Source organism: Phalacrocorax carbo, chromosome 2, assembly GCF_963921805.1.
Source record: "Phalacrocorax carbo chromosome 2, bPhaCar2.1, whole genome shotgun sequence".
Classification (NCBI taxonomy): Eukaryota; Metazoa; Chordata; class Aves; order Suliformes; family Phalacrocoracidae; genus Phalacrocorax; species Phalacrocorax carbo.
In genome coordinates this window covers 26495176-26522976 of record NC_087514.1, presented here as the reverse complement: position 1 = coordinate 26522976, position 27801 = coordinate 26495176, and the positions used below count along the sequence as shown (strand labels likewise).

Here is a 27801-nt window from a genome sequence, read left to right as displayed (position 1 = left end):
TTATTGTATTAGAGGATAAGAACTAATGGTTGATCTGAATCCTTTCCAAGTTGTGCAAAATGCCACAAAAGCAGCATAAGTTATGAGAAAGAGGACTTCAGATGTTAGTAATTAAGGATGTTCTAAAATGCACTGAACTTCTTCCATTGCATTTTACGTGCTTTGATATGGAAAAACTGCATTCTACTTATAAATTAATCAAGATAAAGCTAATAATAACATCACATACTTTCCTAGCACATGAGGAATTCAGCAAGACATTTTAAAAACCTTCACCATCAGTTTCTGTCAGTAGCTGGTAGCAGAGAAAGAAATCTGAAATATTTGGTGGATTTAACGTATTCTTGAAAGAACTAATCGCACAAGTAAACGTAGCTGCTCAAATTGCTCTCTTGGACAAAGGCAAACATCTTCCATTTTCTTTCATGTGGGATTGCTACCTTCTTCAAAGGAGAAGCTTTTACCTCAAATTGAGTGGGGGTTGGGAGATTGTTATGCTCCAGTCTGTCTGATGTGTTCAGTTCTGATCTTGAAGCTAATTTCTTTGACTCCTAAAAACCTAACGTAGGATTTTACCAAGGAAGCTATTCAGAATAGGCATTGGAACTTAATCAACAACAGCATCAAATTCCATGTTTTACAGATTTTTAAGAAGAAATTACTGCCTAGACCCCTCTCCCCTCCTTTCTAGTCTTCTCCCCCCACCCCGCCTCCCTGGGGAAAGAAAAAAAAACACAAACCCAAACAAGTAACCAACACAAGCTCTGTTCCTTCCCCTATAAAAGATACCTAATTTTGGTTTCAGTATGATTTGACTTACAAATTCCAACAGCCACATTCTCGGCTGCTCGAAGGGGCGTCTCAGGGCTTACGAATGAGCGCTGCTGGCAAACAAAGGGGCTCAGTTGCATCTCCGTGCATTAATAACCGGTGTCCCACTGCATCAGGCGATGCGGAGTGTGGTGGGGATTTGGGCTTTTTTTTTTTTTTTGTCTGCAAAATGGAGATCTCACAACTGAAAGAACATCAAGGGGAACATGCCTATCAGAGCATCACCCATAGTTTTGTTCTCAGGAACCAAAATTCACTTCCCCTTAACAATGAGACACAGACCCAAAAATAAAAACAAGACCACGTTTATTCAATACAGACAGGTTAATTAAGACAGCAAGTCCTGTAAATCAGGAACACATTTCAAACACTCCGGTACGAAGTGCATATATTTAAAATCAACAGCTGCACCTTGTATTCGAGCCATTGAGTTTGTCGGGGAAGGGTGGTTTAGGTTGTTTTTTTTTTTTCCTTTTTTCTTCTTTTTTTGGTAGAAAAACAAAACCAAACTTGTTTCGGCTACCTTATGTGAACAATGCGTCTCAGGCTCCATTCACTCATCAGCCTTTACTATTTTAAGTCCAGCTGCCTTCCAGCTTTGATATTCACATTTTTTTAAAAAAACTGCTTCGTACAGTCACAACGGGGAAAAATAACAATAAACGTTAAAATAATAATTAAAAAAAAAAAGGCAAACAAAAAATCCAAACCAGCCCGGGAGGGAAAAGTAAACACCTCCCGCCGGGGTCAGGGGGAATTATTGCAAATGGCTCCTGGGAGGGGGAGCCCGGCGGCGGAGCGGCCCCGCGGCGGCCGGGGGGGACCGGCTGTGGGGGGGTCCGCGGCCCCGGCCGGGCAACCCCGGCGGGGGCGGGGGGGGGGACAGACGGTGGGTGAGGAGGAGGAGCTCCTGGAGAAGGCAGAGAAGGGGAGCGGGGGGGGGACCACAACAACAGCTGGGGACGGCCTCCGCCGTTGGAGAGCGGCGGGGCTCGGGGGTGACCTTGGGGCGTGCCCCCCCCAACGACCCCGCCCGGTAACGGTGGGCGGGGGGGGGGTCCCCCGCCGCCGCCGCCGCCCCGCCGCGGGGGGAGACTTACATCGCGGCGGAGCCAGCACCGCGCTCCCGCAGTCCGCCCCGCGGGGGGCCCCGCCGCCGCCAGCCGCCGCCGCCGCCCCAGCCGCGCTCCTCCGACCCGGCCGCCGCCACCGCCGTTCCTCCCCGCCGGCTACTGCAAGGGCTGCACCGCCGCCGCCGCCGCCTCGCCGTCCGCGCCGCTGCTCCCCGCCGAGGCGCTGCCGCTGGAGGCCGTGGAAGCCGCCGCTGCCGCCGCCGCCGCCGCCGCCGCTAGCTGCAGCCGCCGGACGGCTTCTTTGATGAGGTTGCCGGAGAGGATGAGCTGCTGCAGGAGCCGGTGGGGGTCCTCCTCCTCCGCCGGCCCGTCTCCCGGCCCCGGCGGCGGTTGCTTCCTCCGGCGGGCGGCGCTCCGCAGCCAGCCCCGGCCGCACAGCTGCTTGGTCACCCGCTGGTGGCCGCTCCTGTCCGGCCGCGGGGGCTCGGCGTGCTGCGGGTGGGCTTGCGGCGGGGCCGGCCCCCGCGGCGCCAGCAGACCCCCGCCGCCGCCGCTACCGCTGCAGCGAGGCGAGTAGGGGGCGGCGCGGTCGCGGGCGCTGCCCGGCCCCAGGTGCTTGGGGGCGCGGGGGGGCGGCGGCGGCGGGCCCCGCTGCGCGCTCAGCTGCAGCACCTCGCCCAGCTTGGCCACCAGCGCGTCCACCTCCTTGGAACCCGCTTGCCCGACGGCGACCGAGCGCTCCAGCAGCAGGAAGCGCTCGCCCGGGCGGCAGGGCATGTCGGCCGGCCCCCCGCCGTGCCGTGCCGTGCCGGTGCCGCAGCGGGACCGGGGCCGCCGCCGCCGCCCCGCGCGCACGCGAGCACACGCGGCTCCGGCGGCTGCGGTTGAAGCTGGAGCTCGGCCCGCTGGGGTTGGTTTGTAAACAATGGGTGACGCGGGATCCCGGGCGCCTCCCACTGCGCCGGGCGGGGGGGGGGGGGGGGGGGGAGGAGAGGGGGGAAAGCCCCCGCCGCCAACCGCCCGCCCACCGCTCCCGGCGCCGACACCCCGCGCGGCGGGAGGAGAAGGCTCACCCGCCGGTGCGGCGGCGGCTTCCGCGGGCAGGGACCACCGGCCGGGCGAGGCCGCCCCGCCGCCACCGGTCACGCCGTTCCTTTTCCTCCGCCCTCCTTCCCCCCCCCCGTCTGAGCGCCGCGTGGACCGGCCCGCTTTCAAACCCCGCACCTCGGGTCTCGGGGGCGGGGCCAGGGTGATTGGCAGGAGGGGCGTGGGGGGCGGGGCGAGCTGAGGAGGGGCGCAGGGGGGCCGGGGGCGAGTGCCCGGAGGGGAGGCGGGGCGGGGGGACACCGGGGTGGGGGGGGGCGGGGGGCAAAGGAGAGGGAAGGAAGGAAGGTCGGTACCGCGCCTGCCCCGGCCCCGCCGGCCTGGCAGGAACCGGGAAACCGTGAACGGCCCGAAGGGCCCCGTGCGGGAGCGTGCGGCGGCGCCTCTGTGCCCGCTCGGGGCGGGGCGCGGGGCGCGGGGTGCCGCGCTGCACCGGCTGTGCACGCTCCCGCCTGCCCCGTACCGCGGCACGTGGAAGCGCTGCTTGCGTGTCCCTAAGAGAGCGCTGACGCGATGCGCTAGTGCCTGCGAGAGCGGGTGCTTGCGTTGCAACGCCCGTTACAGCAAGCCTCCCGCAAGGTGTGGGTTCTAGATGGCAACGCGCTGGTGCTGCAGCGCCCGGCGCTGAGGTCGCGCCGCTGTGCTGGCCCCGGTTCGCACTCGGCCATCACGGCTCTGCATAGCGTGCCTGCCGTGTCCTCGCCTCCGAGGTGATTTTGGGTTTAATTCCCTGGCATAGAAATGCCTTTGCGGGTCTTACTTTCCATCGCTAGAATTAACGTGCGTGAAGCAAGTCTATGCGGGTGCTCTTTCAGGTTTTCTACCCGCCTGCGGTTTGCTTTGCTTTGTCGCCTGGACCAAGGCTCTGTCCTGCCTCTGCCCGTCCCAGTCCCATTCCTTTTCTCGAATCCATCACGTCCTTTAAGCAAGCGCTGAAGTTTCTACAATGAGCCTTAAATGACATTTTTCTGGATGTCAAAACACTGGGGGCATAGTCCAGAACACGCTCATTCATGTAGCTGGGCGTGCGGTCGCCACTGTCGGGGAACGGCTAGTAAAGCGGCAGTTGCTCACACACATAACTGCTATCAGCACCGTGCCCTTGGTTAATCAGTAAGCGGCTGGCAAAGGAGAGGGCATGTGCTTAGGTCTGTTTGTCCATGTTTTCCTGAGCAACTTTCACTTGCTGTGCAAAACAAAAGAGACGCTGTGCGTGTGTGCATGTGTTTGTGAACGTGCCTGTCACCTGAACGTGTTACTAGGCGCTCCAGCCTAAGAGTCCGAGTCCAAGTCCAGTACATTTCCAGGCTGGATTTATATGAGCTGGGGGTAAAACATGCTACCTAACTGCATACTTTTTATTCACAGATATATGTAATGTACTGATACTTTCAGCACCTTCTTAGTTACTGGCCATTAAAACTCAGATTGTTTTGTTCTACAGGTAATGAAAAATTGGGATCTTGTTTCCCCGCACCAATATATTTTTAAGAAAACATTTCTACCCTTGTTCCCTAATTATGCAGTATCTTTTCAAGTGAAATAAAGAAAGGCCTACACAGATGCGGTGGATGGACCTGCTTCAGCTCCGAGGGAGATCTATATTCAGAGCACTTCTGAGTAGGTAATCTGGTATTCTGTACAAGCAAAACTGCAATAAACCGGTACAGCTTATTCCAGCCTTTTCTTCTCCTCCCACAAAAGCAAAATAAGCTATACCAGCAAAAGCTCAGTGCTGTTTGTGATTACATCTACACCTGGGGCTTTCATGAGCCCAGCAATGATAATCATAAATCGTGCTTCATTGCATCCCTAACCAACAGCAGCGCTGGGAAAAGTTTGCAGGATAGAGCAGATCCGTGCCACAGATAGGCAGCTCCGAGCACCGCCATTAGCAGAATCCTCATGCCCTCAGATCTTTTTTTGATGTACAGCTTCAGTGATGACTGATTGACAATCGACTAAGTACCTGCTGAGGGTTTGAGGACTAAACCCACTGAGAATATTTACATTGAATGCTACTAATCAGGGTTAATAGTTTTGAGAATAGTCAGCAAAGTAAGTGTTGCAGATCTGCCTGCCTCAAGGAGTTATCAGGAGAAAGGCCTTTCAGATTATGTTCTCCTAGAGGAATCGGGAACCTCAGCCATTACGTTGCTATTCTACCTGCTCTCTCTACAGTAAAAGACAAGAGCAAAGCTGAAATGTTGGAGAAGACAGTATATCCTACATCAGATCTGAAGTTCTCCCTCAAAGGTTTGTTTATGGAGGGGAAAACTATGCCAAAGGGGGCTCAGTATGAATTTGCATTGTGCTCACATCTGCGGAGCCGATCTCAGCATGTCAGCACCCTTCTGGAGTCAAACCCCAATCCATGACGGAAGCAGGTCTAAACTGTCTGCAGCCACCATCAGATGTGCCCAGCAGAAATCACTACAGCAGTTTAGGAGCTGCCAGGTTTTTTTGCCAGTGCCTCTCTGCAGAAACGAGAACAACTTCAACAGTGGGTATTGCAATGAAGTGGCTGTTGTACACTCAGCTGCCCTGACACACAGTTTGTGACCCTCAGTGGCAGGGCTGGCCGCCAGGAAGAGGCTTGTTCAGCTGTAGCCACCAGGTCACTTGGACTCGGCCAGTTTAGATTGAGAGAATCGCAGCCTGCTTATCATACTTTGTCTTCTACTGCTGGTGATGAGTTCTGCAGCGCTGCTTTTACTTTAGCAGCTTACCACAATAATTTCAATTAAAAAAACCCCAAACCCAAAACATCAAGGATAGGGGCAGGTGCTTTTAAAAATAAAAGGATGAAAAGAGCGGCAAAGCTGTTGACAAGATTTTTCTGACCACTGACAACATTTTTCTGAGCAATAGTTTGACAACGAACGCTGCTGCGATCTTTTTTTTTTTTTTGTTTGGTTTTGTTTTCCCCTGATACATTTCTCTGTATTGTCTGTTTCTGTTCTGGGATTGCCAAAATTCCCACTGCAAATTGTTGCCTAAGTCATTCTATTAGCAAGATGTTACAGCTGCAAACAATAATTGGTTCCTTTATGTTATTAGTGTTCATCTGCACTCTCACTTTATCTGTTCACAGTTTTAAAAAACAGTCTTTAAGATATTTTTAGTAATACTTGACTTTCAGATATCCCTAGCAGAGGACAAAGTCCGAGTTTCATAAACAAGTACTAATCATATTAATTATGTGGCCATCTATAAAATTTTGGCACAATATTAAAGCACTTCCTGAGGATACGTTTCATATTCAGAATATAAAGGTCAATCTATGTATCTTACCTTTTGTACCGGTCCTGACAAGGTGGACAACTGTAAGTGACTTCTGAGCTTTAAACCTATTAAGGACAAAGAAAGAAAACATTTAAATAGTTCGAAGTCCGTAATCCAGTGTAATCTCAGCCTTTCCACTACATGTATGTGTTCAGGATTGCGCACATGTTATGTTACCTGTTATGGAAAACCCAGTAACCCAATCAAAGTGAAATGAGAAATAATACTTAATTTGCGCAGGTGTTTACATTTCGAACCCTTATGCTGGAGCTGCGTGATCCATGATCTCAGACTTCGGCGTTGTGTATGGAAATAAATGAGGTTGATAAGTTCGTGACAGAGACTATGCAGTGTTGCATTGCAATGATAAAGTATTTATAGTGTTGTTTACAACACAGTAAGAGGGCTTTGAACTGGGTGAACCCAGTGACTAGGAGGCCCTTTCTACTCCTTTCTTTCTCCAGGCATTTCTCATGTCTCTTATTTTCAACAGAAACTTCTGTCATATCTATTAAATATGCAGAGCTTCTCTTCATAAGAATAGTGTCAATGAAGGATAGTTGTGCAAAGTAAATTAATTTCCTGTGTACACTTTAAATGCAGAATGGGGAGAGGCCAGAACACCATCCAAATAAGATGAGTTTAGATTCCCCAATAATCGTTTTGTAACCTACGTTTGTAATAGATTTCCAAGAACAAAAGACATTCCTTTAGAAACAGCTGAGGTTGCTAAGTGACACAAGTGTATTTACTGTGTCATAATTTGCAAAAGCCAAACACATTAAAACAGGGGAATTAATAAGCAGAAATGTTGTGTCTTACCCCGACTCCCAGGGTAAATATAGACCTGTTGGCCAACAGTTTTATGTGGTTCTGGATGCCCAGTCTGGGACCTTAATGGAAACAGGAAACATTAGTTGCTTGTGAAAACACAAGCTTTCATCCTTAAGAAATTCAAATATGCATATTTTGTCCCAACAGAAGAAACTGAATTCAGATGTATGAGATTTATTCCTTTCCTGTATTGTTTCTGTTTATCCCAGTCAATCACCTAAGACTTTGCATGTGGGGATACTGCCTCCTAGCAAGGCTGGGAACTACATCGTCATTTGTGAGGCTGTTACTTCTTTTTGCTGAAGTTGTCACCCTTTCTTACATCTTTTGGACACAAGAGAATGGTCTTTAGGGGAAAAGCTAAAACTGGCACCTTCTTCTACCTTCTCATCTTCTTCTAGTGTCTGACACACCAAACGGCTGTATCCCAGCTCATCCATGGGCTCAGGATGCACGTCCCCTTTGGAGGGACCACAGGAACCTTCCTTTGGCCTGATAAGCTGATCCTTCCCTTTCCCTAAGCTGCAAAACCTTTTCTCCCTCATTTGATATACACAAGATGCTGCAGGTTCCCTGGGCCTGCCCCAAATGCACAAAGGTGCCCGGTGTGCAGGGATTGCCTCAGAAGAGTGCATTAAGCTACCTGCTCGTTAGGAGTTGTCAGGTTGCCTTGCACAACAGCCTCTGCTAGTTTAGGAATGAGACAGCAGGCGTGGGAAAGGAGCCTGCAGACATCTCAGGGATGCACTAAACTACGGGGCAACCAGGTCTTTGTTTGTTTATTCAAATTATTGACTCACTTCCAGCTTTCCTAATAACCAGAATACGTTTTAATGGTAACATTATATTATAAGCAATGGGCCTGTGTAATCCGTCATATGGGCTCTTATGGATTTTCCATATATGCAATTCCGGTGAATAATTTCCATTTGTCTGATCTTTTCAAATATTAAAATAGAGGAAGCAGAGATGAAAATGAAATATCGAACCACCCCCAAAATCCCATGAAAATAGACTTTTGCAACATCTTTTGAAAAATACCACAGATTCAAATGAAAATCCCGTTCACCTTTTGTTAGAATTCCTTGCACATTTCTGCACATCCTGACAGAATCCCTGTGCTTGCTGTTATACCTTCAATCGGTAATTGTTTGTTAACCAGACACGTCTCTTGACACTTCTGTTAAAACAAGCCTATCTACGCTGAATACTGAAAAGCCACAATCAATAAACTAGTATATAATGATTACAAGTAATGTGTCTCACTCAGCATGTAGGCCAAAAAAGAAAAAAAAAAGCCTCTTGTCTAATTGTGTTTGAAGTAGACTTGCCTAAAATTAAGGGAGCACTTGTCCCACAGGGACCAGCGCCAATTCCACTGAATCAATGGAACCTGGGCATGACTACCAGTGTTCTTCATTGAAATCCCTCCTTCAACCATACTTTTGACATTAAGCCATTAGAAAAAGATGACTGTTACTTAAGAAGATAAAAGAAAACCAGGCACCACCTGAGATCTGATAACCCCGTCTTGTTTTGAATCTGAACTGTGGTGTTTGCGTAATTTAGGGCCCAAACTTGCTCCTCACAGAAGCATGATCAACCCTCAGACGAGAAACATCTTGGGGCAGCTGCTGTGGTTATAGATACGGTTACATTTCCTTCTTCCTGCTCCCTGACCACAGCTCATCTATTTTTTCCTTTTCTTTGTGGTATTACTCATCTCATCATAGATTCCTCAGTTTTCCTGCTTATTCTAGTCCTGCACAGCACTATGGTGTCAATTAGTAGTACTTAGTAAGTCTGAAGTTTGATCCCTACCATTTTTTTCTCTGCGTGAATCTGTGATTAGCAAAAGATTTTAAAACCAGCAAACTTCATATTCATTTTTCTAAAGTCTTATTAGCCCCTCAGAACAAGACAAGTAGGTCTAGCTACTTGAAACACCTCCCCTTCTTCTCTCTAAAAAAATTATGCGTGTGACAGCCTGATTCCGCTGCATCGCCCGCCTTTTTACCTAATAGAGTCCTTTTGATCTGCTTGCAATCCTTTTTTAATTTTTTTTTTCATTAACTTTTAAAAATCCACATGTATTTGTGAAGAAGTGGCTTATTTCAAGCTTTTTTTTTTTTTGACCCTGTCTGCTTATTTTATCTTCCAGCCACCTATTAGGTCAGTCTGATTTTCCCTTATTAAATCAAGCCAATACATTTAGACAGTGAATTTCCCAATAGCAAAGTCAACGAAAAAGATCCATAAATTATTACACAGTAATCATTTCCATCACATTAGCAACTGTGTTTTCCTGTATATTTTGTTTAGAGCTGAATTCACCCTCAGTGGATAATGAAAAACAGCCCTTTAGGTTACAAACCTTTCAGAGTACTACGTCCAACATAATAGATTTCATGAGATCCTTGGGTGCTATTATGCATGCATAATTTAGAGTCAGTATCGCAGGTCATGTCACTTACCTCCTTCTGATGTAGGGCTCTCAAGACTTCTGGATATAAAAAAAGCTTTGGCTTACAGTAAAAGACATGGAGCAGTTCCTGCCTCATTCACTTTTCCTCTCTCAGGGTCCTGCTGAACCGCCACAGTTCACAGCCAAGGGCACCCACATAAACCAACTGTGATTTTAATTTTCCTCTATAGCAAGACCTGGATTTGTGGCAGTTCCGTAGCTGCAGGGGAGCAGGCTGCGTTGTCCTTGAAGCGGGAAGAGCAGGCAGTGGGGAAGTGAGCGGAAGAAGCCCTTGCACCCATCCCAGTGTGAGCACTGCCTTCCCACTGGATCAAAGCGTTGTGCTTGGGTTGAATGGAGGGAGACCTGGGGGATGAAGCTTTACAGGTAAAGCCCTATGGGAGCCACTGCTTTTTACATGATCGGAATTGTTCTTATGGACCCTCACTGTTGCTATCAATAAATGTGCTTCTCTCTTTCAAGACATTCAGCATTTTAGGATAATTCCCCCCTCTTCCCTCTCGATGAAATTCTTTAAATCAAAAGCAGCAAAACAAAATACCTGCCCGTTATGAAGAAACTTCTTCAATACTTTAAAGCCAAATAGCAATAACTTTCCTGCCACACTCTGTGTTTCCTATTCCCATCAGTGACTGCTACAATACAACCATCATTGCTACTGGACATTCTGATTCCCGCATTACATCCTTTTTACTAAAAGATATGACTGTATTTCCAAGCAGTGAGTCATGGGGGTTCAAGTGCTTTTTTGACAGGAGAATTACAGCTAGCCCTCCCCAATACTTCCTGAGCACTGACTGCATTTTGTTGGGATTTACAAGTGATCTATGTGCTCTTGTGGCAGCTGTTTCAAGCCCCTTGTTAGTATATAAAGGGCCAATTGCAGCCTCTGCCCCCAGCAGCATGTTGGTATACCTTCACTTGTGCCTGCTGCAGTAGCCACAGCTTCACAATGCAAAATGTTTATTAAAAATAGTGCTTTAAGGTTTCTGACCCCGCATACCTGCAGCCATGCCCATGCTGGAGCCTGCATCGTTGTTCTAGCAGACCTGTGTTAAGCCATGCTGGGAGCCAGTGAGCTGTTCTTTAAAAACATATTTTTCAGGACTCTCTAAAAATGCTGGATCAGCAAAAACGAGCAATGCTGCAGCACTGAGGGCAGCGCTGAGGAAGGATGATGGGACTAGAACACTGAAAGTGGGTTTTACCCATAAAAACTTCAGACCATAAAACCATGGACTGAGATTTCTGCCAACCTTAATGGCTCTTAGCAGCGCCGCAAGCTGGTTTTGCTATGAATTCTGGCCCAGGCGTGAGCAGAATCTCTCTGGGAATAAGGAAGGAGGAATGGGAAGGCATTGGAAGACCAACAGCATTCAAATGGTGCAAAACTATGCTCACAGTGCAGAGCAGCTGAGCTGACAAGACAGTCACTTTAATATCAGCCTGTATCTTCCTGTTAAACTCACTGCCTCAAATCTAAAGCAACCACAGGCCCAGACTTCATATTTTTTATGAAGAAAGGATTCCAGTTATAACTGGAATAAGTTATGTCAGGTTAGCTTTGCAGTGAAATTAAGTCCAAAGAGATTATAAACAGAAACCTTGATTGCAAAATTGATTTAAGACTGTGTAAAGAAGATCTGCTGGCACAATTCTATTTTAGCAATGAAGACGGGACCCTGAAGGCCAACATTTCTAAGACAATTTGTCCAAGGAAGAAACACACCTTTTCAGTTAATGAACCTTTCTATAAAGTACATAATATTATTAACTTTCATTATAACTTTCCTATAAAATACACATTAGGTCACCATCTATGGCTAGGAAGTCATTACTTGAGTTATGTACCATTGGCATTATGAGTTCATATACTTCAGAAGTTCCTTCCTTTGTTCTTTTCACAAATTTACCTTCATGATCCATTTTAAAATGGTCCCTACTTTAGGTTTGTGTTACTTACTGAATGTCAAGCTGCAAGAGGAAAACTTCCCCACCGCATTTAGCAAAATTCGTTGTTGTTGCAGCCTGGTGGGTTTTACTGCTTTCATTTAACGTTCAATTGGATAAGATAGTAAATTGGGCAAAACAGTGCTAAAACCAGAAGTTGCAACATGGTTTGTGAAGATGCAAAATTACAAATGAGCAACAAAGCTAGGAACCAGGGAAGCTGGGCATGATCTGCCTATATACCTGAGCCTACCTTCCTTCTACCTCAGAATCATACCTGACCTGAAACAGGCCCACACAGCAGAACAAAAATAATTTTAAAATATCAAAAGGAAAAACTCCCATGGCAGTTCCAGTTTTGTGATGACTTTCTTCCTCACGGCTTTCCTACTCTTCATATTTATGCAGATTCCCATCAGCAGTGGGCATTGCATAGTCTGCTACAGCAAATCGTGGTACATTGGAGCAGGGATTGCATGGCAGAAAATAAAATGTTAATTATGATGATTAAGATTGTCCTGGGATTCCCACATGCACTCTTATTATCACTGCTGCCACCATTCAGCTGCTGAAAATTCCATGCTGTGCTCATGGATGCCTCTGCAACTGAAGTAGGTAGGATATTAGACTGAAGAAATTTCTTTAAAATAATGTGAATCTAAATTGCTCTTCCTTCATAAAATCATTCTGAAAGAACTGTGCAGTCCCAAAATCCCAAAAGAAAAACTCTTCTAAGATACCAAAAGAGGAAGACAATTGCATTGCTCAATAAGAAACCCCTTGACAATGATGAGCAGAAGGGAGTGACCACATGAATATTTCCTGTGTTGAGGTACCCCAGCTTTCACAGGGGTGTTGTAAGGTGACTTGTGTAACTTGTGGGTAGTCTGGCTGGCACCTCATCGTGGAGATGCCGTTTGATAATGGCCTAACCTGGCTAAACCAACCTAATGGCGAGTTGCCTTTGAAAGCCCTTCCCCACCTGCACCCCTCTGTGTTTCTAACACTTCCCTCGTGCTGACCCTGGTGCTCTTTGGAGACACAGCCAGTCGGGTCAGAGGGCTCAGCCACCAGAAAACTAAGCCTTCAAAAAAGCAGTAAGTTTTATATCAGTTCAGCTTTCTGCACTGGGTTATTTACGGTTTGATGTACATCCCTGGGAATGAGCTTGCAGAAATCATGGCTGGCAGGCAGGAGGGGGAGGGGGATTTCTCCTTTCAGCTCTATGTTTGGTTTAACTGAATCATTAACCTGTGGGTGGAGTTTCCCCAAGACACTGACTTTGGCAGTGAAGCTCTTTTAAGAAGTGCCTGCCTTGCTCCATGCCCAGCTGATTGCCCCCACCCTTGTGCTGCAGTTTACAGCCTCCTCAGGTGGGCCGGTGCAATCATATCATCGTCTATAGGACTAGACTATAACTTGGGCTGTGGCTCAAGGTACATAACTTCTCATGCAACAGCAGTGGTGATGAGCTGTGGTGTCAGACCAGGAGTGAGTAGCTGGAGGTCATAGGGCCAGAACTTCTTTAACCAGTGTGGTTGCTGGAGCCAGTCTCTCATGAAACTACGGTTGGAGGGATCTCAGTGGATCACGTTGCTTGAACTCAGCAGTGCCTGCAATTCCTTTATGCTATTAATTAAAGAAAATGTTCTGTGTGGCAGCTACAGTAGTGGATTCTGTTTTCTCCACAGAAAATGTTCTGCTGGGGGAACAAATCAACACATAGCTATTACAGCATACCATTGTGGACTTGTATGTGACACCGTGGTTGTACATTATTCAGTCTTACAGCAGAGACAGGCATCGCAGAGAGGACCCTAATACAATTGCAGTAAAGTTTCTAAGGCTTACTACTGCCACAGATCTCCTTTGCAGAACGAAACCATGCAGACATGCTCAATACAAACTCATTAGCCTATGTTACAGCCCTTCAAAATCCATTGCTTTAATCATGATTTAAGAATTAAAAAAATCCAATCTCTTCCATGCTGACAATAAACTATAGTTTATCCTGGGGAAAAAAAAAGAACACTTAAGAGTGCCTATATTTAGACTTGGGCCAAAATGCCTGAAGGTGTGGTCTTCACAGGCAATCTGTGTTTGACTGGGAGTTTGTGTGCAAGATAAGCCTCCAAAAGAGGTGTGATCCTGATGCAACCATAGGACTTGCAGAACCGGTGTCTGAGGCAAGGACCAGTCACTGTAAAGAGCTATCGCTGTTGAGGCTGGTTTAAGAGACGAGTAAGCTTTTTGGACCTCTACTGCTGAGAAAACGTCATAAAATATTTTACTTATAAAACAGTTTCTGCTTGGAGAGTGGCAACGTTCAAACTAATTATTCACTATTTTGAATGAACTCTTTCTCCCATCCTTAGATGTTTGAATTGCCCAGCTCACATGAACTTTTACTACAGCTGAGACAAAATGTGTAATGGATTTTGATCCCCTCCCGCTCCTGCCAATACCTAAAGGAGTCTAATACTGCTGGTAAGAAGTTATGAAGAACTTCATGCACATAGTTTCTCATTCTGATAATAAGGCAAACACAGGTATGATGGAAAGTGTTTTCTTTCTGAACCGATTCGTTTTTTATATATTGCTGTTTGGAGCAACAAAGAAGCCATTGTAATGTAAAAATGTCAGTCCTCAAGTTGAATTTGTGGTTGCAGTTATGTGATTATATAAAAAGAGCTGCTGAAGAACTGTAAACCTCTCAAATATTTATTCAGCAAAAAGGCTGAATCCCGTACACAGTTTCCTAGCCATGCACATGTGCATGTTTCTTGTATGTCATTTAGTGTGTGCTGCATTTTCTAGCAGTTTGTGTAATTCATAACTTTGATTTACTATATGATTTCCTGAATATGTTACAATCCTGAAATAAGTGCCATTTTGTGGGTAGCAAAGTATTTGAGCGCATATTACCACCTCCACTGTGTCAGCTAGATCTATTGCGCCACTATTAATGGCATATTCAGAAGAACGCTTACCCTACTATTGAAATTCTTCTAAGACTGTGTTTAGCTTTGGCAAATGTTTCCCACGTGTCTTTGAGTGGCAGTCCATCTTTTGATGTTTATATTTGCCATCTGGAGACGTCAGCTTTGTTCTACAGAAGAACTATGAAATGGTGTAAGTAAATCTCAAGAAGTGGAAGAGAACATTTTTAAAAGGTTTACAAACAAATGTACCCATAAATAGTATAGAAAAAATGAAGGTTTTATTCGTGTGTAATGGTATGGACCTACTTTTTTAGCAATTCACTCTACTGCCTGATTTTTTTTGTCCTATTGCTACAGATAACCTAACCCAAACATAGCTCTAAGTAAAGTATATCAGAGAAAGAATATATACTGTAGTTTTTAGCTTGTTCATTTTATGCCTGTGATCATATGTGTAGTATGGTCAGACTCACAGTTCTTCCTGTACTCCTTGCACCTTCCCCATTTTCATTGATTTCCCACACACCAACTTTTGTGGAAAATATTTGAACAAAAGATGCTCTAAAATATAAAAGTACAATATGAAAGCTGTAAAACATAAAAGATTTTGGGTTCCTTGGACAGGCAGATGCAAGATTTATGCTTTATTCTTATGGCTGTTGCTATTACTATTCACACTTGCAACAATTTGAATGCAGAATCTGTATTTCCTTGTACTCAGCTACAACTCAGATAAGCATCAGAAGAGATTAAATATAACCGTGTAAAGGATGTAACCTCCTGTTACGCTGCAGTAGGTTTGTTCTGCCACCAGCTACTGCAGGATAACGGCTAACATGAAATTCAGATCTTGGCAGGTAAAACGCTCCCAGTTGAACTTCATAATTTCCATAATGTGGAGTATTTGAAGCTATAGCAACATTAAATAAAATGAGACACAGCCGATGGTTATAAACCACAGAACAATTAAAACTCAATCCCTAGAAATATGTTAATGTTCTTTCCAGTTATTTATACTGTTGAGATAAGCAGGGCCATATACAGTACTCAGAAGCGATACGCATTCATCTATGTTTATATCACCAGGAAAGGAACTGCCATCTGCCCTTAGCAATTCTCTCTCTACTCTTTGCTCTTTGTAAGATGAGCCCAGATTCAATGTCATGTTAAGATTTATTGCTAGTGATCTGCTTCGAGTTGCTTTCTGGTCACCAGTAGTTTGTTTGGATTCCCTTTTCTCTTCACTGTTGGCTAGTGCCACTGTGGGACTTGGGCTTGTCGGAGTTATTTTATACATCATTAGCTCAGCAGTGCAGGGGACAATTACTTTCCCATAGAAAACTAATTCTTTCTCAGAAGATGCATCTAAATCTTGGCTGTTGAGACAGTGCTGTTTGCAAATTTCCTTGAAAGCTGAATGCTCAGGATTTTATTCTTTGCTGCCTCACACCTCTTGCCGTCATTCATACTCCTGCCAAAGAACGTTACTGAATCAGCGGCACCACACGCTGCATCTTCCAACCTTTGAGACTGCCAGCTTTGTAATCATAATGCTTCTGTACACAAGCCTTATTTACTTATTTTAATGTCATTTCAAGTTCATTTCCTTTAATGACCAAAAGTCCGTGGTGTGGTTTAGCCCTGAAAAGGAATGATACTACAGCCCTTGCTGCATTACGGAGAGTAACTAGGGCAGAGGCCAGCTGGGCAGCAGCCAGAGCCTGACTCCAGCATTTATAGGCTGGGAAGCTCCAAGGTGAAACATAATCAGACACACTCAAAAACTAGAGGCCGTAAATAGAATAAAACAAATGAACGCATTCAGAAAAATGAGGGCTGCAAGAGCTGCCCTTATTCCAAAGACTCTTCCTATTTTCCTGACAAACTCATTATTTCATTTGTATGGTAATGCAAGTTCTAGCTTGCAGCACTGTCCTCTCCACAGCCCCATGTGTGCTCGATTTTCTGTCCTATTCCTTCTTGTGATGTAGTTTGCTGAAAGTCTCAGGTATGTTCCTGTTAGAGCCTGTGAGTTTGGCTGGTGGGGTCAGGAGACAGCAATTCTCTGAGTGGATTTGGGGTGCCTAGCTAGCCAGCTGCTGGCATTCATGCATCGAGGGGCTCATTTTCAGAGCCTGAGAGCAGCTGTCATTGAAATCTGGGGGGGCTTGGGGCATTCAGCACTTCCCCTGTGTTTCTCCAAAGTTAGGGTTTGATTTGTAGAATAATTTCTCCAAAGTCCTGTTCTGTTCCTGCTTTGCAGGTGGTCTGATACTACAGCACTGCCTGCTGTTAATGGGGAACCCAGGCTTGCAGGGACCCAGGTATGTTGAAACAGCAGCAAAGCTGTCACCCATCCCTCCACACCCCAAACACTTCAGTGACTAGGTGGGCCCACATATGTGCTAATATTTGTTAGCACAGAACTCTATTAACCAAGCTGTCAGCGTGACTCAAAACATTTTCCATTCAACATTTGTCTTTATGTCCTCCAACTTGTCCACCTTTTGTTATTCCCTGATGAGCTCTGCCCATCGTTATCAAAAGCAGCACTTTTTTTGGAGTAGTCTGGCAGAACCTTAGCAACTCCTTTGCCTTCCATTATTTACATTTTATTTTAGTTAAAACACAACTTTTTCAATCTCCCTGCACTGCAGCAAGATCAATGAAGCAATGTGTGTCCCACCCAGGTAATGGAGAATGGTTTCTGCTCTTATTAATCCCTGTTATTTGTGACATTCCAATAGTGTTTGCTTTATTTAACAGCTGCACAAATGACCTCCCAGGGGAGGCTGCAGACTTATTAAAGCTTATCTCCTTGGGCCTAATTCTTTTCTGTCTTGGTTTCTTGTTAGCCATTTATACTTGTGCAAGGTGTACATCAAATATTAGTAGGAGTGTGTATTTGGGATTTGGTAGCATTTTACCTTCATCCACAAAAACCTACAGTGACCCAAAAGTCATGCTGGCAATACCGTACTTCTGTCCAAAGATGTCTTGTGGTATGTTCCTGCTTGCAGGGGTCACTGGGATGCCTAGCAGTAGTGTAGAACTATGCTGACAACTCTTCCAAGTGCACACCAGCCCTGAAGGACTAGACAAGTCATGATGAAGAATCAAAATTCTTACTGGTGGAGACCAAGCCGGTAAGACCTAGAGCAACACTTCAGAGAATTTTACACATGCAAGTCCCTGTAAAAGACTTCTTAGGCTGAGATTTTGAAGGGGGCAGAGAGTCCCTTGGTAGAATTGTCTAGGGAGTTTCATAGCCAGTGGGTTCCTACTGTGATCTTTTTGTGATGGAGACAGGTCTCAGACCATGGCTCCACTAAGGGGAAGCATCAAGGCACTACTAATTACAGGTATTCCTTTCTCTGACATTTGTCTCTGCCCCTGCCAGTGCTGCTGCAGGCTGCCCCTTTGGTATGTCAGCTTAAAAAAGTAACCCTGGGGGGAAAAAAATTGTTCTAACTTTTCAAAGCTAGACCAGTTTCGCAATTACTCCCACAAAGAGTTGTGTTGGCTTCCCCGATGGGGTGGTGCATTGTGATTTTGGGACTGGGGATTTGTGGTCAGGACAGCTGGGGGAGGATGGAGGGGGCTCTGTGGTTTTGCTGCCCATCTTCTTGGTCGTTACATTCCAGATATGGGAATATATTCTAACTGGAGCAGATTTACTGGGGCACTCAGGAGAGAATGACTGTTTTGCAGTCAGTGTGTAAGGGTGAAGTACCATATAACATGCATGGGAACTATGGAATGAAATATCCAAACATTTGAGTGCCTCTGTTTATCTTTACAAACACTCTAAAATATTACTTAATGAGAGGCTGTGAGAAAGAAGCCAGAGCAAAATCAAAAACCAGAATCATTCACAACTATCAATTAGGAAGTGATACAGTACGTTAAAAAAGTAGACACCTTATGAAAGCCAACTACGCACTGCAGTCATTTATGCTTAGTACTGGCTTGTAACTATTGCTATATGTAAAAGGATAGCAAATAATTAACATAAAACTGGTTAGTTATTACTTGGGCCTGGAGCCAAACCATGTTATAGCTGATTTACCATAAAGGCTTATCTACGCTCACACTGTTCCCACCCTTGCTCTGCTACCAGAGCAGCTTCAGTTGCAGTAACAACCACAGAAGCTCTTCTTTGACCAGGCAGGGGCATTTTTACTGCCATGTGGCCTAATCTGGTTGTGCAGTCATGTGTGCACAGCGCAGCATACGGATGTATGTTTTACAGCTTTTCCTTAGAAATGGCTTTAATATGCATGCCAACAGTCAGCATATAAAAATCATTTCCATTGAGTGATTTTGGGGTATAGGAAAGACAGATTTCAAGGCTTGTTATTATGCTACTGTGATGGGCTTTAAAAAGGAAACATTTTTCCTAGCGTATTATAAATATCTCATCATGCCATTACAATCACAGGCTAGGAAACTATCACAGCTACACATGAGGAAGGCAACACTGCAGTAATATAAAATCTCTCACTCTCTTTTGTCTTCCTGATGGAGAGCTGTGAGAAGGAAAACCTGCCAATGTCCAGACATTTTCTTGCCCTTTTTTTAAAACCAAAATTGCTTGTTGTTTACCTCAGGAACTGAGGCTTTGTTTACAGTCTGTTCTGTGCTGCAAAGCGTACGAAAATACAGGCAGTCCTTGCTTGAGAAGGCTCTTTTCTCGCTGAGCTACTCCAAGGCTATGGATTCACAGGGGGACCCAGATTCAGATTTGGGTGACTAATCCAACACATGCACATGTCTCAGAGGCCCTGGACATTTGAAAACATAAGCTTAAGTTTCAAGGAGTAAGCAAAGAGTTAAACAATAAACCATATCAGGTAGCCTGTTTATTACCATATGGCTATTTCCACTGCTGTTCTCCATAAAGTTGTGCCAGCACTTTAATTTTAAACACTGCTTTTCATTAGTTTATATAACACAGCTGTAAATATTTTTTCAGGCTGAAACTCAGCATTCAAAGTCACAGGGGAGAAACTAGGAAAAAACCCACCCCTGGCTATGCTGTTTTTGAATTATATAAAAGTGAAACTGCTGGGAGTGTTGCACGGGATGGGTATGTTCAAGTCAGTAAAAGCTTTGGATTAACAAGCAGAGGACATACAAAGCTGTCTCAGCAGAAGTCCTCCATAAGGCAGCAGTCCTGGAAAAGGTCAGGGAACGGGCCTGTGTGTTGAATCTTGAACTGGAATAGAAGAGCTCAATAAACAAAATACCAATATAGTAATGCTGAAGGAATATAATTAGTCACCACATTCTTGACTTCTGCTTTCCGGTATTTCCATTGTAAATGTGGATCTTCTTCACCAAGCGTGGGGAGAGCCACGGATATGACCATGTCTCTTTGTGTAAGTAACATGAATCAAGGATCTGAGCACTGAGGTTGAGTTCATACAAGACAGCTAAGCCATCCAACAGTCTGGTAGAAAACTAGCCTGGTTTTGGGTTGGTTTTTTTTTCTGCCAGCCTAGTTTTCTGCCAGGTTAGTGACCTCAGTCACTCTGGTGAAGCCTCCAAATGCTAGTGCTAACACAAGCAAAATGGCCGGACCCTCTTCACAGCGCCTGTTGACATAGCTCAGCCCCTTTGTGTGACCAGCTGGGAGCACCTTCCAAGGGGGACATCTCAGTAGCAGCATTGAGCAGCTGCTTCTCCCTGCACACCCTGGACCTCGTGCTACCTCTCTGTTGGGCTGGCACAGCTGTTTGTGCAGCCAGATGGTGAACTGCACTGGGAACATACATTGTTTTGCTGGGTTATTTCCTAAGGCGGTTTACTGCATGGTTACACAAATGGTCAGGCTGGTGCAACTCAGGAGGCTGTAGGGAGGCACTAGTGATCAGCTGATGGGGAGAGGATTAAACAGCAACTGTTTTAGTGGTACTGACACCAGAAGCCAAACCATGGGCTCAGGTTATTACAGTTCTTTCCACTGGCTTCATTGAACAGTAGCTAGTCCCCCTATTGCAACCCCAAATCTCGGTGAGAGTGAAATCAGTGAGCATTTTTTTCCCATTATTTCAATGGAATTGCATTTAGAGTAAAAAACTCACCTGAGTTTTGATGTTGTTTATGAAGCTGTGGGCATTTGGAGCGGGTACTAAAAGGCCATTTGGGTAGCAACCCATAGAGTTTTTCCCATTTCCTGGCTTATTCACCAGTTTATGTGATTACTGATACTCTGCAAAAGCAGCTATTGGTCTCTGCTATGTCTAGGGATGATGTAAAATAATATGAAAGTTAGTCCCTTCAATCTGAAGCAAAGGAAAAAAAGATCTGTGGTGGATAGAGGCTCCTGTGCATCCAGCTCAGCTGAGGACACAGGCTGGGAAAAAAATCACTGGATGCCTGGGACATGTCCACTGAAAGCGAGCATCCAGCCCTCCTCTTCCCTGTGCTTGGCCACATACTCCATGCTTGTGTAGCTTTAGCAGTTGTGCAGAGAAGGTCCCATGCTGGCTCCCCTAAAAGCCATCATGGACTTGCCCATCTAGGTAGGTCAGTACATCCGTGAAAACCCCGCTTGCATTAAACCAGAATGGAGAACAACTCTCCAAAACCATCAAAGGAGGTCCAACACCTGGGGTTTAACACAACAGGCCCCTTAGGCATGTAGCTCATGCTTAAGGCAGAATTACTAAAACCTTACTTATTTTTAGCTTGTTTTGGATGCAGATGCCCAATATCCAGTGTAAGTATTGAAGTTTTGGCCAGGAACTCCCTAGATGTGGTGATACCAAATGATAAGTCCTGCTTGAACCTGTGAGGGTTTGGCTTTTTGAAAGAAGCTTTCAGCACCCCTAGAAAAAAACAGAGGAAATTACTTGAAGTCTCTGGAAGGAAGATTTGTTTCTCAGTCCCTACATCTGAAAAATGCTTATAATTACACCTAACCTCACAGAAAAGCTGTGAAGCTTAATTAGTGCATGCAAAGCCCATTGGTGTGTACATGGTGAAGACTGGTGCCCTGGCAAGGGAAGGGACAAAGTGACCCAATAACTGTATGGTGAGTCAGTGATGTTACCTAATCCATAGTACAGCTGTGCCGTGTGGGATACTTGCTATAAACACACTGCCTTATCACCTATTTACCAGGGAGGGTGAACTGGTTCGGCTAAAATAAGAACAGGAATAAACCTGTGTCTGACAGCATCTCAACTTTACCTCTGCTTATACTCTGGCACTCTGCATCCTGGGTGAAATGAACTCCCATAGGATTTTTTTTTTATTTTTGAAGTATTAATCACTTATTTAAACAAAATGAGGGAGGATGAAAATAACCCAGAGAAATGTGGTTTTGTGCAGTGTTTCAACCAAAGTTTCCAAGCTGAAGTACAGCAATAAATGTCAGGGACCAGCTGCTTCCTTTCTTACATGAGTCCATGTGGAGATGGCAATTCTCTCCAGATTCCCCCTTGGGAAGCACTGACTACGAGCATTATTTACAAAAGAAATAAAGGATGTCAGCAAACAGAGGTGGACTTTATATTATTCCCTTCTCATTTTCCCCTTTCCAATCCACTGAGTGTGGTGGCTGCATTCAGGGGACTCATAAAATCACTTGGCCTGTGGAGGCTCTGGTTCCACTCCGCTCTGAAGTCACGTCCTGCTTCCCACTGCCATGCGGCAAGGAGAATGAGGCCCAGCGTTCAAAGCATAGCACAAGGGTTCAGCAGGCGTTGGTTCTCCCCTCACCCCATCCATAGGGACATGTTATGTGTCCCGTGGCATGTCACTGGTGCTCATGTGTGTGAGGATAAAAGCACCTTGTCACCTCTGGAGAATGCTCCGAGTTTCTTAGTGCTAGGTAAGTGGGCGATCATTAGAGAGAGATGCTTATGAAGTGCACAACTCCAGACACCCTAAGATTGCAAGCAATGAGGCCTTTATGTATTATTTTGACAACTACGCGGCATTTATATTGCAGGAGCAATCAGACATGCTAGAAACTGTATATAATGATAGGGAAATACCGTCTCTGTCACTAGGGGACACTTTTAAAAGATAAAGTAGATGAAGCCTGGGGGAAAGTAATACTCTGCCTTACAAACATATACCAAGGTAATGATGAGAGCTCTTGCACACGCTTATAGATCACACCCAGGGAAATACACTCGTAGCAGAATTGTTAATCTTAGCTTTCCTGCTTAGTTGTGTTTTGCTTAGAAATCCAGTTTTTGAGTCAGGGAAGGCTCATCAGAGTAGAAATTATAGAGGAGGGAAAGGGCTAATCAGTAAGGGGATAAGAAAATCAAGGGAGATGGGGATAAAGAAGGAACAGAAAGAAAGAAGGTGAGTGCAATAGGAATGGAAAAACCTATCAGGCGAGAACACTAGCATGGGGAGATGATAGGGTGTGGAGTCAGAAGAGCAGCATAAAGCAGGGACAACTGTCACTGGTAGTTTAGGAAAAGAGTGAAAAACAGCCAAAGTTTTAAACATGTGAATGTTGAGCTCAGGAGCTCTAGAGGCATCAGAAAGGAACTGGTGACCACTGGGACAGAGGCAGGGACACTAGCTGAGCAAGGACAGAAGAGGATGCTGCCACCCCTCCCCGCCCCTGCTGCTTCCCTGTCAGCACCCTTTAGTTAGGTCTGCTCTTAGAGTAGTTGCTGCAAAGGCCACCAGTCTCGATCTGAGCAGTCCTGCATGCCGGTGCTAAGAAATGTGCAAAATACAGAGTCAAATCCATTTGCAGTTGTCCTTTATTTCAGTGAAGTCCCAAACTAAATTTGGAGCTACGTTTGGGTTTTAAGAAGAACTGATATCAGGGTCAGGCGTTTGCTAGGTGCAGTCTTCCTCATTTACAAAGAAGCTCTTCAAAGTCATGTCTCCCAGAGCACTGCCAGAAAGCCAAGCCTGCCTTTCCAACAAACACCACTCCCGACTCTTAAATTTCTTCCTTACTTCCACTAGAGATAACACATCACCCCTTCTCTGATTTTTGCTCCTTTCTTTCCATTTCCCATGCACATGCACTCTTTGGCATGTAACCAGTCCTAGGAAAGCTCTTCGATACTCAGAGTGATGCTTCCCACTTGCAATGCTCTGCAACCACGCTACCCCTTCAGCCGTGTCATCGCTACTGCTGCATTGCCAACCACTGAGCAGGAGCAGGAAACTGATCCAGGTTTAAAGTAATGCTTTAAAATTGGGAGGAGGGGGGGAGAGAAGGAGGGGAAGGCATGGTTATTTTTAACCTGGATCAATTTCCTTATCCACTTCATGCTGCAACCTCATAGACACTTACTTGGACTGGTGGAGCAGGCAACGGCAATGAGCTGGTGGCTGGGGAGTGTGTGCTGCTGAACCTTCCTTGCCAACAAGGCAAGGGTGCATACGCATGTGCTCTGCTTTGCTGTGCTCAGCCCATGACGTGCTGGCCAGTGGCTTCTGTTGCAAACACCTCAAAAATGTACCTTTTGTTCCTCCTTCCATACGGGGAATTCAAGGCAGCAAGCAGATGGAGGTGAAAGCTTTAATTCCACAGAAAACCAGGGGTGCATAAGCTCTCCGTGACATTGTTTTAGCTGAGCTACGTTGGCCCGTCACACAGATGAGGATCTGTTTGTGCTGACTGCTCTTATAACGTTATCTCAAGTTTCGTGATATCATGTGATGTTGGTGGGGCCAGCTGTTCGAATCAGATGATCATATGTGAATCACGGCTTTCTTTTTCCTTTCTCAGAGTAAGCTCATGGCAGGGAAACGAGGGAAGTCTGACAGCATGACACAAAAGCTGAAGCATTTGAAGACCCATAAAACACACTTCAAATGTACACATTTTGTAAAATCTCATTATTTTTTGAGGCTTGATTCATGATGGTTGAATACTCAAGACTGGCAATATTCATATAATGTAAAAGAGCTATAAACATTAAAGAAGTTAAAATGCACAGAGCTTCTACATCACCTGCCAGCTGCATCCAAGCTATGCCTCATCGGGATTTATTGCAGCATCCTCAAGCAGAGCAAGTGGTGAAGTGGTACTATTACTTCTGATTACGAATGGACTGGATAAGAGCATCAGCGCTATAAACACCCCATTATAGAATGGGCTGGACAGTACAACACCTACTGTATTAATAACATTCAATTCTTCAGTTTTAAAAATAGTGCTCTCAGGAAGAAAAGCAATCGCATTCTAGTCTGACACCTGAAAGGAAATGTGGGAAGGAAATAACTGTAACTGGCACAGCTAATAATGGATTATGATGTTACCCTCTTGGGAACTGGGGGGAATTGTCCTGCACTTTTGACTAGAATTAGCCTGATTTCTCAAACGTAGATCTGTGTTAATCCTTCTCAAAGTTAAAAAAAGCCCAGGTGAGCTTTTGGTCCCCATGGAGCTCCTCTGTGCCATTTTGATGGAAGAAAAGGGTCAGAAAGCTGCCTCTATGGTTCATCTGAAGGTGTCCCTCATAGCAGGGAGCCAGAGACATCCCTGCCATCCCCATGCAGTCTCTCCCTGCCTGCCGAGGGCAAGAAGAAGCTGGAGCAACCTGCCCTTTGCTAACCTTTACCTAACGTAATGGTCCCTTGAGGCCTTTGGCAACTCAAAGATTAGAGGGCTCATCTGAACACAGAAGCTGCACCAATTTAACTTATATCATGGCTTTGATTTGCATTCCCAGAGCCAGTTCAAGGTGTGGTTTCAAAGGTTCCTAGCTCCTTGTTGCCATCCCTTTGCCAGAGGTCTGTCTCTCCCAGCAGAGCTGGTGGCTCTCACGGTGGGTGCTCATCTCAACTGCTTTTGTGCAAAAACTGGGCAGATTCCCATGCACCTGCCTCCATCAGCCACTTGTGGGAGGATGCTGGACTCTCGCCCCAGAGGAGCTGATGCACAGGGAGGTTCAGTTCTGCAAGATCACTGCAAGGTGATGATGACCAGTACAAGAGCCAATTAAACACCTAGGGTGGGGACTCCTCGAATGTATCAGCAATAGTTATCAGCCTTTGCCAGTCAGCACAGCTGCTTCCACGGCCCCAGGGAGGTCAAACCCTCCTCTCCTACACCCCAGCAGCATGCCCAAGCCACACAGCTGTGGGATAGCTGGAGGACAAGGGGACATTCTCCCTCTCATCCTGTGATTTATTACATGCTGATAAGAAAGATTCAGGCAGAAGGAGCAAAGAGAGGCCTTAGATATCACATCCTACTGGTGGATCTCAAAATGGTTTTGGAGGTAGATAGTTTTATACCTATTGTGTAGACACTGCACCAATAGCATTGAGTAGGTGGTTGATTTGCTGAAGGTCATCTAGCAAGCAAATGACAGAACTGGGAAAAAATGTCGCCTTGGACCCTTTCCAGTGACCCACTTGCTTCGCGACAGTACCTGCAACTAAGAACCTCTCTGGCAGAGACAGACCATAGTTAAATGCTTGCATCTTCTTCCCATCCACTGGGCAGGCATCAGATTTGAACCAAACCTATCCTTTCCCTGCCTAGGCCCCCTTCCACCACCCAGATCATGCACAAGGGGCCTTATATGACCCCACTTGCACCCATACACCCACCCTGGGGGAGTGTGATGGGACGCACCCAAGCTTCGAGACACACCAGTTTATCCATCCCAGGTTAACACAGCATCTTCTGTTAAACTGATGCAACATTACATATGGGCTACAACGGAAGCCCCCATGACCTCTGAGAAATAAGACAGATGAAGGGGAGCCTAAAGGTTTGTGTAAACCTTTGTCCCCTTGCTTTTTCAGACTAAATAGTACATTAGCACAGCTGAAGATCCAACCTATTTTGTAGCAAATGTAGATTGAATTAATCTGTCTCAACTCCAGTTGTACAATGAGAGGCTTCTTTAATGGCAGGAAGTTGGCTGTCCCCATATTCTTCCCTGAGACAAAAGTTCTGGGCACTGCTAGATGAGAAAATAGCTATGGCTTTTTCTAAAGTGCCAGTGAAATAAAATCACCAGAGGAAGTATTCCAAAGCCCTTCAATACAGCAAACTATGTGGGCAAAGCAGTACAAGCAAAGATTACATCATCCCCAGCAACAACCAAACAGCTCTGTGAAGGTAATTACCAAGTATGATGTAAACAACGGGGTAGGGGTATGTGTAAACACTGCTAAAACAGAATACTGAGTGTGTTATCCTGGAGAACAGAATGAGAGCATTTCAAGGCATATGTTAATTCATCAGCTCTCACTATTATTCCTGATCATGAGTGCTTGCATTTCAATACTGTCTTGGGAAGCTGTGAACATCAAAGCGCAGAGATGCACGCACACACACACATCCAGGTCCACCAGCTCTGCTGGGGACATATGAATTTCCAGCAAACAGATGATAACAAATAGCAGGAAGCCATGAAACTACATCTTAAGTCAGCTCTGGGAACATGAATCAAAGCCATGATTTAAGTTACTTTGATTCAGTCCCTGTGTAGAGACTAGAAACTGAAAATCAAAGTGGGGCTTGGCACCTTTTTCAAGGAGGTAGCTCCATGGCCTAAATGAAAAGACTTGGTAGCTTCCTCAGAAGTGCGGGTCCAAATCTCAGCCAAGATGTGGGGAGAAGCTCTTTTCTCTTTTCAGAGCTGGCTACACAAAGGAGTTTCCTTTGAAGTGTGGTGTCACAATGTAATTGCTTCATATAAACTAGTATGCAGGAGCAGTCTCCAAATGAACACACAGCTCTTACTTCCCCAGTCATTGTTTCCACTTGGAGAAAGGGAGGGACACTTCAGCCTGTATGGTAAACTGGGACCCCACGGTACCCGGTGGAGCTGCTGGGCTGTGGGATGGCTCCTGTGGCACCCAGTGGGCAGATGACAGAGCGTGGCCAGGATTCACTGATTTCCACCCAGATGTTCACACCATCAAAACCCTGTGATTCACCTTTTGGGTGGTATCATTGTTCAAGTTCCCAACAAATCACTATGAACAAACCAGCTCTCCCTGAGGTAACTGGTCTGGTAACTGGGCATAAGTGGCAATCAGTGTGGGGATGTTTGGCGTCTCAGTGCTGGACAGCTGCAAGTTTTCCAGCCAGGCGCATCTCTCCCACACAATTTTGGCTGCTGTTGTTCCAGCTTCCTCTTCCTCACCAGCAGCACTGCCAGAAGAACAAGAATGCAGAGGAGGAGCAGAAGGAGCTCAATATGGCAGAGCAAGGTGCTCTCCTGGAAGAACTGCCTTTCAAATGCCTTCCCTTCTCATCATGCACTTTCCATCCCTGGTGTGGGAGGAGTATGCTGAGGGCCACCACTGGCCCACAGGACCTGCTTCAAGGTGAGGAGAG

The 27801-nt window shown here is 45.7% G+C and overlaps 1 protein-coding gene and 1 long non-coding RNA gene across 2 annotated transcripts; one reads left to right on the top strand and one right to left on the bottom strand.

Moving 5' to 3' along the window:
• Positions 1 to 1120: 1120 nt before the first annotated feature.
• Positions 1121 to 3205, bottom strand: LOC135311874 (GSK-3-binding protein-like). The gene has a single exon (XM_064442387.1). It carries the CDS (start codon positions 2679 to 2681, stop codon positions 2061 to 2063), a length of 621 nt encoding a protein of 206 aa, XP_064298457.1. The 5' UTR covers positions 2682 to 3205; the 3' UTR covers positions 1121 to 2060.
• A 55-nt stretch (positions 3206 to 3260) lies between these two features.
• Positions 3261 to 6630, top strand: LOC135311875 (uncharacterized). The gene is made up of 2 exons (XR_010371407.1): positions 3261 to 3718; positions 4453 to 6630. It is a non-coding gene; the product is annotated as an uncharacterized LOC135311875 (long non-coding RNA).
• Positions 6631 to 27801: the final 21171 nt, after the last annotated feature.